The 13,184-nt window shown below is 44.9% G+C and overlaps 1 protein-coding gene across 1 annotated transcript in view; it reads right to left on the bottom strand.

Annotated features, from left to right (window-relative positions):
- Nucleotides 1-13,184, bottom strand: part of AVL9 (AVL9 cell migration associated) — a 74,955-nt gene that overhangs the window by 27,215 nt on the left and 34,556 nt on the right. The window contains 5 exon segments of the mRNA XM_038759590.1: nt 717-786; nt 1,244-1,282; nt 3,438-3,478; nt 4,627-4,693; nt 8,370-8,459. Of these exon segments, the coding sequence (XP_038615518.1) occupies nt 717-786; nt 1,244-1,282; nt 3,438-3,478; nt 4,627-4,693; nt 8,370-8,459 (307 nt within the window).

Genomic DNA, 13,184 nt, shown 5'->3' with positions numbered 1-13,184 from the left:
ATCTCCTCCAAGAGGCCTTCCCCGACTAAGCCCTCATTTCCTCTTCTCCCATTCCCCTCCGCATCATCCTTGCACGTAATCTGTTCATTTCCATTAAGGTCTACCCCCCTAAAGTGTAAGCTCGTTGTGGGCAGGGAACGGGCCTACCAACTCTGTCATATTGTACTCTGCCAAGTGCTTAGTGCCGTGGTCTGCGCACGGTAAAGTGATCAAGAAATATCACTGACTGACTGTTTTAAAGGCATTTGTTAAGCACTTACTATGTGTCAGACACTGTTCTAAGTGCTAGGACAGGTACAAGTTAATTAGATTGAATCCACTTTCCCTCAAAGTGCAACAGAAAGCAGCATCCGATTACTCTTTCCACAGGCAGAGCTTTGAGGAAAGCTGCGGATGATTAAGGCATGATTTAACATGCCTATATTGCCCACTTTGAAACGAGCAACAGAGTGTACCCAAAACTAATCTTTTGTACCGTTTCTTGCACCAGAAATGTAAAGGACTAAAGGATCGTCCTCATTATTGCTTTAATGCATATTCTTTTAGGGAAGGAGATTTTTCCCAAGTTACTCTACCCCTCATTTCCGAAGAAATAACACTGGCTGTTGTGAAATTGAAGATCTTGTATTTATCCCCATGTTCAGTACAGTCCTAGGCATACAGTTTACCAAATACCATGGTACAACAACAATCTATAGTTAATGCGACTCACTCACCAGGGAAAAGGGACAGCACAGTCATCAGAGCTCCCACCAATTTTTTCACTGGTGAAATGTAAAACAGAATCTGAAAGAGATTCAGTAAAGACTCAGTTAGGAAACAATTCTGACTCAAGGAAGCAGATTAAAACCAGAGCTGAATAACGTCTAGTAGGTTACATAGTTCAGAGTTAAGCAAGGAGTTAGTTGGCTTAGATGAAGTCATTTTTCTTCTGAAGAAATCTTATCATTGAGCTCCGTATTTCAGAAGAGAGCAAAATAAACCACGCCCACTCTGCTTGTGAATTTTTTTTTAAAATGACTTCCACTTGTGAAAAATCCAGGAACCAGTCTCTTAGACCCCACCTGGAATATTAATGACTAATTTTTCTTGGTTAAAAAAAACATTATGACTTCGAGAGAACCAGTCAAGACATCTAAATATGTTTCAAATACCTCTGCTTCATCCCTTTCATTCATTCAATCGTATTTATTGAGCGCTTACTGTGTGCAGAGCACTGTACGAAGCGCACCTTCCCTCTCACCTTTTTCTCCAGGAGAATCAGCTTAAACAGGATTAAGACCTATGCAGATCAGAAAAAATGAATGTTAGGTTAAAGGAACACAACTTTTCATATTACAATTCCTTCCCCACATAACCATTTCACTCCGGTTCTCTTTCTAAAATAACATCTCCGGAGGAAATGAAGTTTCACCCCCCTGAAAATATAAGTGAGTTAAAATTGGGACGTTCAAAATCACAATGTCTCCCCTTGAAAATACATTAGAGATTAACTCTGCTCTCAAGGGAATAGCGCTTGGCAGGTAGTAAATGCTTAACAAATAAAAGTGTTATTATTTATTAGACTATTCACAGGGGCTAAACACCTGAGCCTCCTCACCTGGCCTTTTTCCCTTAACTTCTCACCCTGGAAAACTGTGTGGGGGTGGAGGGGGACTTCCACGCGTAGGAAGTACGGAAGAGACATGGGAGAGGCTGAAGGCAGAGAGGTGCAGTAATCCAGGCAAGATATTACATGAGCTTGGACCAGAGTGGTCGCAGTTGGGAAGGAGAGGAAGGGCTGGATTCTAGATATGGTACATAATCTACCCTAAATCTTCGCAGTAAAAAGTGCGGAAGCAACGTGGCCTGGTCAAAAGAGCGTACGACTGGGTGTCAGAGGGCCTGGGTTCTAATCTCCGCCCCCCCCACCTGCCTGCTGGGTGACCTGGGGCAAGTCACTTCCCTGAGGCTCAATTTTCTCATCTGCAAAATGGGGAGTCAATACCTGCCCTTCCTCCTCCTTAGACTGTCAGCCCCATGGGGGCCGGAGAATTGCATCCGATCTGATTATCTTGTAACTATTCCAAATCTTAACTAATCCAAATCTTATCTGTCTCTCCCTTTTAGACTGTTAGCCCACTGTAGTGCTCTGCACATAGTAAGCGCTCAGTCATCATCAATCGTATTTATTGAGCGCTTACTGTGTGCAGAGCACTGTACTGAGCGCTTGGGAAGGAGAAGTCGGCAACAGAGAACAATAATAATAATAATAATAGCATCTTTTAGACTGTAAGCCCACTGTTGGGTAGGGCCTGTCTCTATCTGTTGCCAACTTGTACTTCCCAAGCGCTCAGTACAGTGCTCTGCACACAGTAAGCACTCAATAAATACGATTGATTGATTGATGTGCCAAGCACTGCTGGGGAGCTTACAAGACTGACCCCCTTCCTTCCTCTCGTCCCCCTCGCCATCCCCCTCATCTTACCTCCTTCCCTTCCCCACAGCACCTGTATATATGTATATATGTTTGTACATATTTATTACTCTATTTATTTATTTTACTTGTACGTATCTATTCTATTTATTTTATTTTGTTAGTATGTTTGGTTTTGTTCTCTGTCTCCCCCTTTTAGACTGTGAGCCCACTGTTGGGTAGGGACTGTCTCTATATGTTGCCAATTTGTACTTCCCAAGCGCTTAGTATAGTGCTCTGCACATAGTAAGCGCTCAATAAATACGATTGATGATGATGATGTTGGGTAGGGACTGTCTCTATATGTTGCCAACTTGTACTTCTCAAGCGCTTAGTACAGTGCTCTGCACACAGTAAGCGCTCAATAAATATGTTTGATTGACTGATTAAAACACTGCTTGGCATAGTAGTGTTTAACAAATACATAATTATTAATTAGTATTATAACAGCATCTACAGGGTGCCATGCACTGTATTAAGCACTTGGGAATTACAAAATACGCAAGGGACGCATTTCCTGCTCACCGGGGTCTCTAACGGAAGAGGCAGATAAAATATTATAAGGAGAATCATTAAAATAAATAATTGAATATACAATGTAATACATACACATATATGAGGATGGGAAAAGTGCATATGTACCTTATTTTGGATCCCATACAGATAAGTAAATAAATACGAATGTCATAATGACCATCTTTTGCCTCTGTGAATTACACTGAAGATTCGTGATTTCTTAAACAAGGCTACAAATCCTGTAAAAGATAAGTCTTCATCCACAGAGACAAGAATGTAACTCCAAGATCTGGAAACGGGAATACTGTCTCGAGCGCTTAGTACAGTGCTCTGCACACAGTAAGCGCTCAATACATACAATTGAATGAATGGAAGAAGATACAGAACAATGGATATGTCTCAAGGTGCAGCTGATCTTAAAGCCAATTTCCTTCCCCTTCTTCTTAACCAATTCAAAGGCTCTTACCTTGTGTCGAAATTGAAGAACGAGATCTCGTGGAGAGAGGCCTGTTATATTAAAAAAGACAAACTCTGAGCAATGAACCTTGCCCTTATTAGCTTTCTTCCGGGAGGAAAGGGGCAGGAAAGTTTTGGTACAAAATACATCCACTATTTACTTGGTGCTGGCAGGAAATGGAAGGCTCAGGGCCTGTTGCAACCACCAACACTTGATTTCCTAATGTCTTTTTTCATTTTACCAGCGGCCTGGTCGATTCTAGAAGAAGAAATTGGCACCCTGGCCAAGTCGTTTTCTTTTGTAATTCTATTTTTAAAAATGTTTTTTTTTTTTCACGTCTGCTAGATCAACACATTCTACTGCTCTCACTCTGGAACCTACGACTTTCTAGAATAGTAGCACTATCATCAAGCCCTCTGCCGAAGTTCTTGGCCTTGAAGTGTCAGGACTGAAGCTGGGCTGTGGTTCTCACCAGGAGACCTTCATCATCACCTGCATCTAATACAGAGCCTGATTGTTGCCAACTTGTACTTCCCAAGCGCTTAGTACAGTGCTTTGCACACAGAAAGCGCTCAATGAATACGATTGAATGAATGATTGAGGGCGCATCTCCTCCAGGAGGCCTTCCCAGACTAACCCTCTCCTTTCCTCTTCTCCCACTCCCTTCTGCATCCCCCTGACTTGCTCCCTTTGTTCGTCCCCCCTCCCAGCCCCACAACAGTTATTTACCTATCTGTCATTTATTTATTTGCACTGATGTCCATCTCCCCACCTCTACACTGTAAGCTCATTGTGGGCAGGGAATATGTCGATTTTTGTATTATACTCTCCCAAGCGCTTAGTACAGTGCTCTGCACACAGTAAGTGCTCGATAAATACCACTGATTGAATGACTGTATCGAACTTTTCCAAGTGTTTATTACCATGGTCTGCACATGCTAAGTGCTCAGAATACTGCTCTGCACAGTAAGCGCTCAATAGAGTGCTCTGCATACAGTAAACACTCAATCAATAGTATTGATTGACTGACATTAGGATAAAGTCTCCTAGCTTTTCTAAAGATTTCATTTGGGAAGGAAGAACAGGGAAGGGGAAAATGGCATTACAGACACATATACTTTTCATACAGAGTTTTACTGCACAGGCAAATCAATTTTGGTTTAAAAAAAACTGCCTTAAAGCTTGAAATGCTACTCACCAAGGTACACTTGGGACCCTTCTAGTGAAGTGCCTCCCAAGGATCTGTTCATATGCTCGTAGAGCTCCTATAAAATCAAATTTGGGTTGAGAGAAAGTTGAATTGACTTTAAACTCTATTATTTGTCCTTTAAACTTTCCCCCCCTGTAAGCTTCTAGATGGTAGGGGTCACGCATACCCGTCCTAATGCATTTTCTCAAGTACATAGTACAGTGTGTTCTGCACATGGTTTATTATCCTTATCAAACGCCGTCGTTTCTGATTCACGGCGACTCTTTGGATATATTTTCTCTAGAACGTCCTATCTTCTGCCATAATCCGTAACCTTTCTAGCGGTTTTTCCGTTATCGTTGTTGTGGTCTCTATCCACGTAGCTGGCGGTCTGCCTCTTCCACGTTTTCCCTGGGCTTTTCCTAACATTGACATCTTCTCCAGAGAATTAGTCCTCCGGATGATGTGTCCAAAATCTGTTAACCTAAGTTCATTCATTCAATCGTATTTATTGAGCGCCTTACTGTGTGCAGAGCACTGTACTAAGCGCTTGGGAAGTACAAGTTGAGTCATTTAGCCTTCCAAAGACCACCTACGGCATGCCGTAGGCCCTCCGTAAATTCTACTGATTGACTGACAGACTAGTTGGGAAAAATCACTGGTCAGCTCCCTCCAAAAAAACAAAATTTCTCATCTTTAATGAATCCATCGAACAATACCCTTGTTTAGAAAGAAGCGGTGTGGCCTAGTGGATACAGCATGGTCCTGAGAGTCAGAAGGATCTCGGTTCTAATCCAAATGATGGTATTTGTTAAGCGCTTACTCTGTGCAAAGCACTGTTCTAAGCGCTGGGGAGGTTACAAGGTGATCAGGTTGTCCCACAGGGGGCTCACAGTTTTAATCCCCATTTTACAGATGAGGGAACTGAGGCACAGGGAAGTTAAGTGACTTGCCCAAAGTCACACAGCTGACTGAGCTGGGATTTGAACCCAAGACCTCTGACTCCAAAGCCCGGGCTCTTCCCACTGAGCCACGCTGCTTCTCCAAAGCCCTTCTCCAAAGGGGTTACTCACCCTCCAAACCAAAGTGACTGATGCTCAGAGTTTCACTTTAACAATTATCCAAATTAGCAATTAACAATTAGCTAATTAACAATTAGCCAAATAAGTGGCTCCACTGTATTCTCCCTAGCCCAGTCCTCCATGCTCCTGCAGGCTGGTGGCAAGTGGAAGTCAAGTTGGGGGGCCGGGGGAGAGGGTGAGCCTTGCAGAAGCTTCCCTCTACACCGTAAGCTCGTTGTGGGCAGGGAGCGTGTCTAGCAATTCTATTATATTGTACTCTCCCAAATGCATAGTACAGTGCTCTGTACACAGTCAGCGCTCAATAAATACCAGTGATTCCTTGACTGACTGAAAAAAAAAATTCTGGGATTTGTTAAGCACTTACTATCATCATCATCATCAACATCAATCGTATTTACTTTTATTTATTGATAAATAATGATTTATTGATTTATTACTTTTATTACTTTTATTTATTTATATTCATTTTATTTATTTATAAATATTGACATTTATTACTATGTCCACATGTTTTGTTTTGTTGTCTGTCTCCCCCTTCTAGACGTCGTTGGGTAGGGCCTGTCTCTATGTGTTGCCAACTTGTACTTCCCAAACGCTTAGTTTAGTGCCCTGCACACAGTAAGCGCTCAATAAATACGACTGAATGAATGAATACGTGCCAAGCACTGTTCTAAGCGCTGGATGAGGACAGCCCCCCTCCCCAGCCGCATCAATGGGGGGAATACAGAAGAGATGCAACGAGGCCTAGTGGGAGTCAGAGGACCTGGATTCTAACCTCGGCTCCGCCACGTATCTGTTGCGTGACCTTGGGCAAGTCACTTCACTTCCCTGGGCCTCGGTTTCCCCATCTGTAAAATGGGGATTAGACTGTGAGCCCACTGTTGGGTAGGGACTGTCTCTATATGTTGCCAACTTGTACTTCCCAAGCGCTTAGTACAGTGCTCTGCACACAGTAAGCGCTCAATAAATACGATTGATGATGATGACATGGATTGTGTCCAACCTGATCTGCCCCAGCACTCGGTAGAGCGCCTGGCACGTAGTACGTGCTTAAGTACCGTAAGAAAAAAAAGAGGTCCGCTCCCCGGTGTTCCACGGTGGCATTTGCTGTCAGAGAGGAGAAAATATAGAAGAGGCTGCCATTTGTTCTCCCTAGCCTTTCATTCAGTCATTCAATCGTATTTATTGAGCGCTCTGTTCTTGCCACTGCCTCCTCTCTCTGGCAAGGGAAGAAGTGGGTGCCATCCCCTTCTTTCGGCGACTGACTATAGGGTCATTCGGGCTATCAGGGAGAGGAGGTGGGGTATGAGCTAGGCTGGGGCAAGGCTAGCTTTATATCGCTCAACTGCCCCATCGGGGCAAAGACACAACAACTGAAGCTGCAAATACACAACTGCCGGGTACTGAAGCTCTTCGGATCTGCTGGGTAACTGAGGGGCTCAAATAATTTGGCTGCACGGTAGCCGAGGTGGTTTAAGGGTGGCACGTTACACCCGGAAACATCTAGGCTCCCTAGATCGTCAGGTTTAAATCTCCTCCCTCCTTAATCTCTCTACATGTCAGGCCTGAGCAAAAAGCAGAACAAGTTTCAGAGGGAGAGACACTGGGTTTAGGGGCCGTCTGACACAATGGGTGGGGGACAATTGTTAAAACATCGGATGGGCTGCTTTGTAACCTCCTTCCCTTCCCCACAGCACCTGTATATATGTTTGTACATATTTATTACTCTATTTATTTATTTATTTATTCTACTTGTACCTATCTATTCTATTTATTTTATTTTGTTAGTATGTTTGGTTTTGTCTCCCCCTTTTAAACTGTGAGCCCACTGTTGGGTAGGGACCGTCTCTATATGTTGCCAATTTGTACTTCCCAAGCGCTTAGTACAGTGCTCTGCACACAGTAAGCGCTCAATAAATACGATTGATGATGATGATGATGATTTACTATTAAGGGTCTCTTCACAGGCTAAAGAGCCCAGAATAAATTCACTGGCCCTCTGTTCCCGTCGTTTCCTGGGGCATGCAGTGGCCATGAGTATTAGTCACTTGAAGGACTATCAAATGACTCCTTCAAATCAGAATTTAAAATCCGATTACAAACCCTACTTACCCAGAATGCAATTTCTTAGGCCGAGCCTGGTTTCGGTCAGACTGCAGACCTGTTAATATCCAAGGCTGCCTTAATCCTACATCCAAATTCTCCCTTTCCCTCCTGCTGAAACCTGCATACATTCCAGCTACCTAGAAAGCCTACGGCAGAGCAAGAAAAATACCTCTACACTTCCCTGTTAGGAAAACACAAAATTTCTCATCTTTAATGAATCCATCGAACAATACTCTTGTTTAGAAAGAAGCGGTGTGGCCTAATGGATATAGCATGGTCCTGAGAGTCAGAAGGATCTCGGTTCTAATCCCAGCTCCGCCACTTGTCTGCTGTGTGACCTTGGAGAAGTCACTTTACTTCTCTGTAAGTCACCTCATCTGTACAATAGGGATTAAGACTATGAGCCCCCTGTGGGACAGGGACTAAGTCCAACCTGATTAGCTTATATATTCCCCAGCGCTTAGAACGGTGCCTGGCACAAAATAAGCGCTTAACAAACACCATTAAAAAACAAAATCAGAGTGAGATAAAAAATGTCCAAAAGGTAAAAGAAGGGGCACGTACCTTGAGTATTGAAATTTGGGAAAAATCCTTTTCTTCAAAATAGGCATGTGTAATGAGTTGAAGTTTTGCTTGGAGCAATCCGTAGAGAGGCTTTGCAGGAGAAATAAAACATTAATAAAGATTCTAAGTAAGTAATCTTACTATATTCTAGTGAAGTATTCTTAAGACTGTGGGCAAGGGACTGTTTCTGATTAATTCTCCATTGTATGCCTCCCCAATGCTTAACAAAGCACTCGGCACACAGGAGGTGCTCAATAACTACTGAGGAATGAGTGAAAAGTTAAGGAAAATGAGGCAAGGAAGGGACACAGGGGAAAAAAACAAGGGCTACGTCCCTGGCTGGGTCTCCTCCCCCAAGAGAAGCAGAGGATTGAATCATTATCAATCACTGTTATTTATTAAGCGCTTTCTACGTGCAGGGCACTATACTAAATGCCTGGGAGAGTATAATACAGCAGAGTTGGCAGACACGTTCCCCGCCCATAACAGTCTAGAGGGGAAGACAGACATTAACAGAAGTAAATAATTTATACTATAGAGTTTGAAGATATGTACGGAAGTAGGGTGGGGAGAATATTAAACGCCCAAAGGCCTAGACCACGCAGAAGAGAGGGAGCTGGGGAAAAGAAGGCTTAATTGGGGAAGGCCTCCTGGAAGAGATGTGATCCAAATAATGCTTTGAAGGAAGGGAGAGTGGAGGTCTGGCATATACGAAGGTGGAGGTCTGGCGTATACGAAGGTGGAGATAGTTCCAGGCTGGAGAGAGGACATGTAAAAGGGGTCAGCAGCTACACAAGCAAGATCGGGGAATAGTGAACATGCTGGTTCTAGAGGAGCAAAGTATGCAGGCTGGGCTGTAATAATAATAATAATGGTATTTGTTAAGCATTTACTATGTGCCAAGCACTGTTCTAAGCGCTGGGGGGATACAAGGTGATCAGGTTGTCCCACGTGGGGCTCACAGTCTTAATCCCCATTTTCCAGATGAGGAAACTGAGGCCCAGTGAAGTTAAGTGACTTGCCCAAAGTCACACATCTGACAACTAGCGGAGCCAGGATTTGAACCCACGACCTGACTCCAAAGCCCGGGCTCTTTCCATTAAGCCACGCTGCTTCTCAGAAGGAGGCAAGCCGGTTGAGTGCTTTAAAACCAGTGCTAAGGAGTTTCTCCTTGATACTCAGGTGGATGGGCAGGCAGTGGAAGTTCTTGTGGAGTGTGGAGACAGGGACTGAACTTTTTTTTTTAGCAAAATGATCTCTGCAGCAGACTGAAGTATGGACTGGAGTGGGGAAAGCCAGGAGGCGGGGAGGTCAGCAAAGAAGGCAGATGGGGTAGTGAAGGCGGGACAGGTTAAGTGCTTCTTGGATCAGCGTGGTGGTGGTTTGGATGGAGAGGAAAGAGCGGATGTGAAGAGAGAACCGACAGGATTTGGTGACATACTGAATATGTGAGTGGACTGAAAGAGATGAGTCGAGGACAACTCCAAGGTTATGTCCGTATCAGGTAGGGAGGACAGAGGCATCGTCTACAGTAATGGGAAATACAGGGGGAAGACAGGGCTTGGGTGGGAAGATAAGGAGTTAAATTTTGGACATGTTAAGTTTGAGCTGTCAGTGGGACATCTAGGAAGAGGTGTCTTGAAGGCAAAAGGAAATGAGAGATTACAGAGAAGGAGAGAGGTTAGGACTGGAGATGTATATTTGGGAATCATCCACATAAAGACGGGTAGTTGACGCAATGGGAGCGAATGAGTTCCCCAAGGGAGTGGATGGTGACTAGAAGGGGACCTAGAACTGTGTCTAGAGAGACCCCACGGTAAGAGGATAGACGACAGAGGAGGAGCCTGCAAAAGAGGTGACCCCCGACTCCTTCCAGGTATCACCCCATCTCCCTCCTCCCATTCCTCTCCAAACTCCTTGAGCGAGTTGTCTACATCTGCTTTTTCCGGTTACTCTCCTCCAATTCTCTCCTTGACCCCCTCAAATGTGGCTTCCAGACCCTTCGCTCCACAGAAACTGTTCTCCCAAAGATCAAAAATGATTCCCTTCTTGCCAAGTCCAACGGCCTCTACTCCATCCTAAACCTCCTCGACCTCTCAGCTGCCTCTGACACTGCTGACCACCCCCTTCTCCTGGAAACATTATCCAACCTCGGCTTCACTGACACTGTCCTCTCCTGGTTCTCCTTCTATCTCTCTGGCTGCTCCTTCTCAGTCTCTATCGCAGGCTCCTCTTCTGCCTCCCTCAAGGCTCATTTCTGGTTCCCTTCTATTCTCCACCTGCACAAACGCCCTTGGAGAATTCATTTGCTCCCATGACTTCAACTACCATGAAGATGAGCCCGAAATCTACATCTCCAGTCCTGATCTCTCTCCTTCTTTTTCCTCCTGCCTTCAGGACATTTCAACTTGGATGTCCACCAATACCTCAAATTTAACACGTCCAAAACAGGGCTACTCCTATTCCCACCCAAACTCCATCTTCGCCCTGACTTCCCCATCATTCTAGACAGTACCACCATCCTCCCTGTCTCCCAAGCCTGTAATCTTAGCATTATCCTCAACTCATCTCTCTCATTCAACCCAACTATTCAATGTCACCAAATCCCGACAGTTTGACCTTCACAACATTGCTAAAACTCCATCCGTTCCACTTCTTCTACTATGTTAATGGCCCAGCTCCATCTCCATCCATCAACTACTATCACACTGATCCAAGCACTTATCCTAACCCGCCTCGACTACTGCATCTGGCCCCTCCCTCTCCCCACTCCATTCCAAACTTCACCCTGTGGCCAAGGTAACTTTTCTACAGAACCACTAAGTCCATGTCTCCCACTCCTCAAGAACTTCCAAAGGCTGTCCATCTAACTCCACATCAAACAGAAAATCCTTATAATTAACTTGAATGCACTCAATTCCCTTACCTAATTGCTTTCCACTACAGCCCAGCCAGCTCGCTTGGCTCCTCTAATGCCAACCGATTCACTGCACCTCAATCTCATCCACCTCACCTACAACTATCGCCCTCATCCTGCCTCTGGCCTGGAATGTCCTCCCTCTTCATATCCCACAGACAATCCTGTGGGATTGAAGGTGGGTTCTCCCCACCTTCAAAAACTTGTTAAAAGCACATCTCTCCCAAGATGTCTTTCCTATCTAAGCCCTCATTTCGCATTACCCTTGCACCTGGAATTGCACCTTTTATTCACTCCTCCCTCAACCCCACAGCACTTATGCACATTTCCATAATTTAATATATTTATATTCCTACCTGTCTCCCCCTCTTAAAGTATAAGATCACTGTGGGAAGGGAACATGTCTACCAACTCTGTTATACAGCACACTCCCAAGAGCTTACTACAAAGCCCGGTACATAGTAGGCGATCAACAGACATGAGTGATGGATTGACTGATTAGAGACTGAGAGGAAGCAGTCACAGAGATACGAGTAGAACGAAGTGTCAGGGAAGCCAAGGTTGGATAAAGTTTCAGGGAAAGGGGGTGTTCTACAGTGGCGAAGTCAGCCGAGAGGTCTAAGAAGATTGGAGAGAATAGAGGCCATCAGATTTGGTGAGAAGAACGTCACTGGTTACCATGGAGTGAAGTGGAGAGGGTCAAGGAGGGAATTGGAGGAGAGGAAGTGGAGAGAGTGGGTACAAACAACTCTCTCAAAAAGTCTGGAGAACAACAGGAGGGAGATGGGACAATAACTGGAGGCTGTGGGTCAAGGGAGGGTTTTTTTAGGACAGGGGATAGGTAAGCATGTTTGAAAGCAGTGGGGAGGCAGCCGTTGGAAAGTGAACTGTTGATGATGGCAGTTAAGGACGGAAGAAGGGATCGATCAATCATATTTATTGAACACGATGTGCAGAGCACTGTACTAAGCACTTGGGAGAGAATACAACAGATGAGGTCAGAAGCACAGGTGGAGGGGGTAGAGTCAGAGAGGCAAAAGATCTCTTCTTGAGTTACTGCACGGAAAACAAGGTGAGTAGAAGAGGATGGAGGAGGAGCAGGGGTATTGGCGATGGTTTCGAGTGATGTGATCTAGTTGACGTACTCTAAGGGGGCAACCTGAGTAAATCCTACAGGCCAAAAAATCCATTATCCAGTTGGGCAGTCTAGGGAGAGTAAATCAATCGGATAATTGCTCAGTCCTCATTGTCATTTGGGCTGGCCAGATGCAGGTCCATCTCACCTGGTGACTGGCTTGGGCCACAGCTCCAACCAGCCGCCCTGACCACTGCTACTGCTGGACTCCCTACAGCTTGTCACCCATCTTTATGTCATTGGGGTGGGGACGCTGGGGATGTTAGGGGAGGGAAGAAGTGGGGAATCGCTGCAGAAACTGTACTGTACTCTCCCAAACTCTTGGTACAGTGCTCTGCACACAGTAAGCACTCAATAAATACAACTGATTGATTGGGCCTCTGCCAAAGGACTGGTGCTAGTGGCCCTGATCAGATGACAGACAGGACTGGCCTATCCCAGTGAGCATTTTGTCCTAGGGTTTTGCTGAGGCAAACGGCTTATCTGGTCTTCCCCCTAACCTGGTCCTGACCCCCGAATCCCTCCCTACATCTCCCATGCATCTCAGGAGCCCAAGGCCAGCAGTTTCATGTGGAAACCACAATTCGGGGTTAGTGCGCCTGTAAAGTGAGGATTAAAATACTCGTCCCCTCCCTGTTTACACGATGAGAAATGAAAAGAAACACAAAGTCTTTTAATTATTCCCAGATGTGCTCGAGAAATGTGCTAAATAAATGCCAATTTCAGTCAGTGCTACTATTCTGTGGGGTTACTGTGGGTCAAA

Source organism: Tachyglossus aculeatus, chromosome 2 (assembly GCF_015852505.1).
Source record: "Tachyglossus aculeatus isolate mTacAcu1 chromosome 2, mTacAcu1.pri, whole genome shotgun sequence".
Lineage (NCBI taxonomy): Eukaryota > Metazoa > Chordata > Mammalia > Monotremata > Tachyglossidae > Tachyglossus > Tachyglossus aculeatus.
The sequence above is the reverse complement of the archived record's forward strand: the minus strand, read 5'-3'. Positions and strand labels throughout refer to the sequence as shown.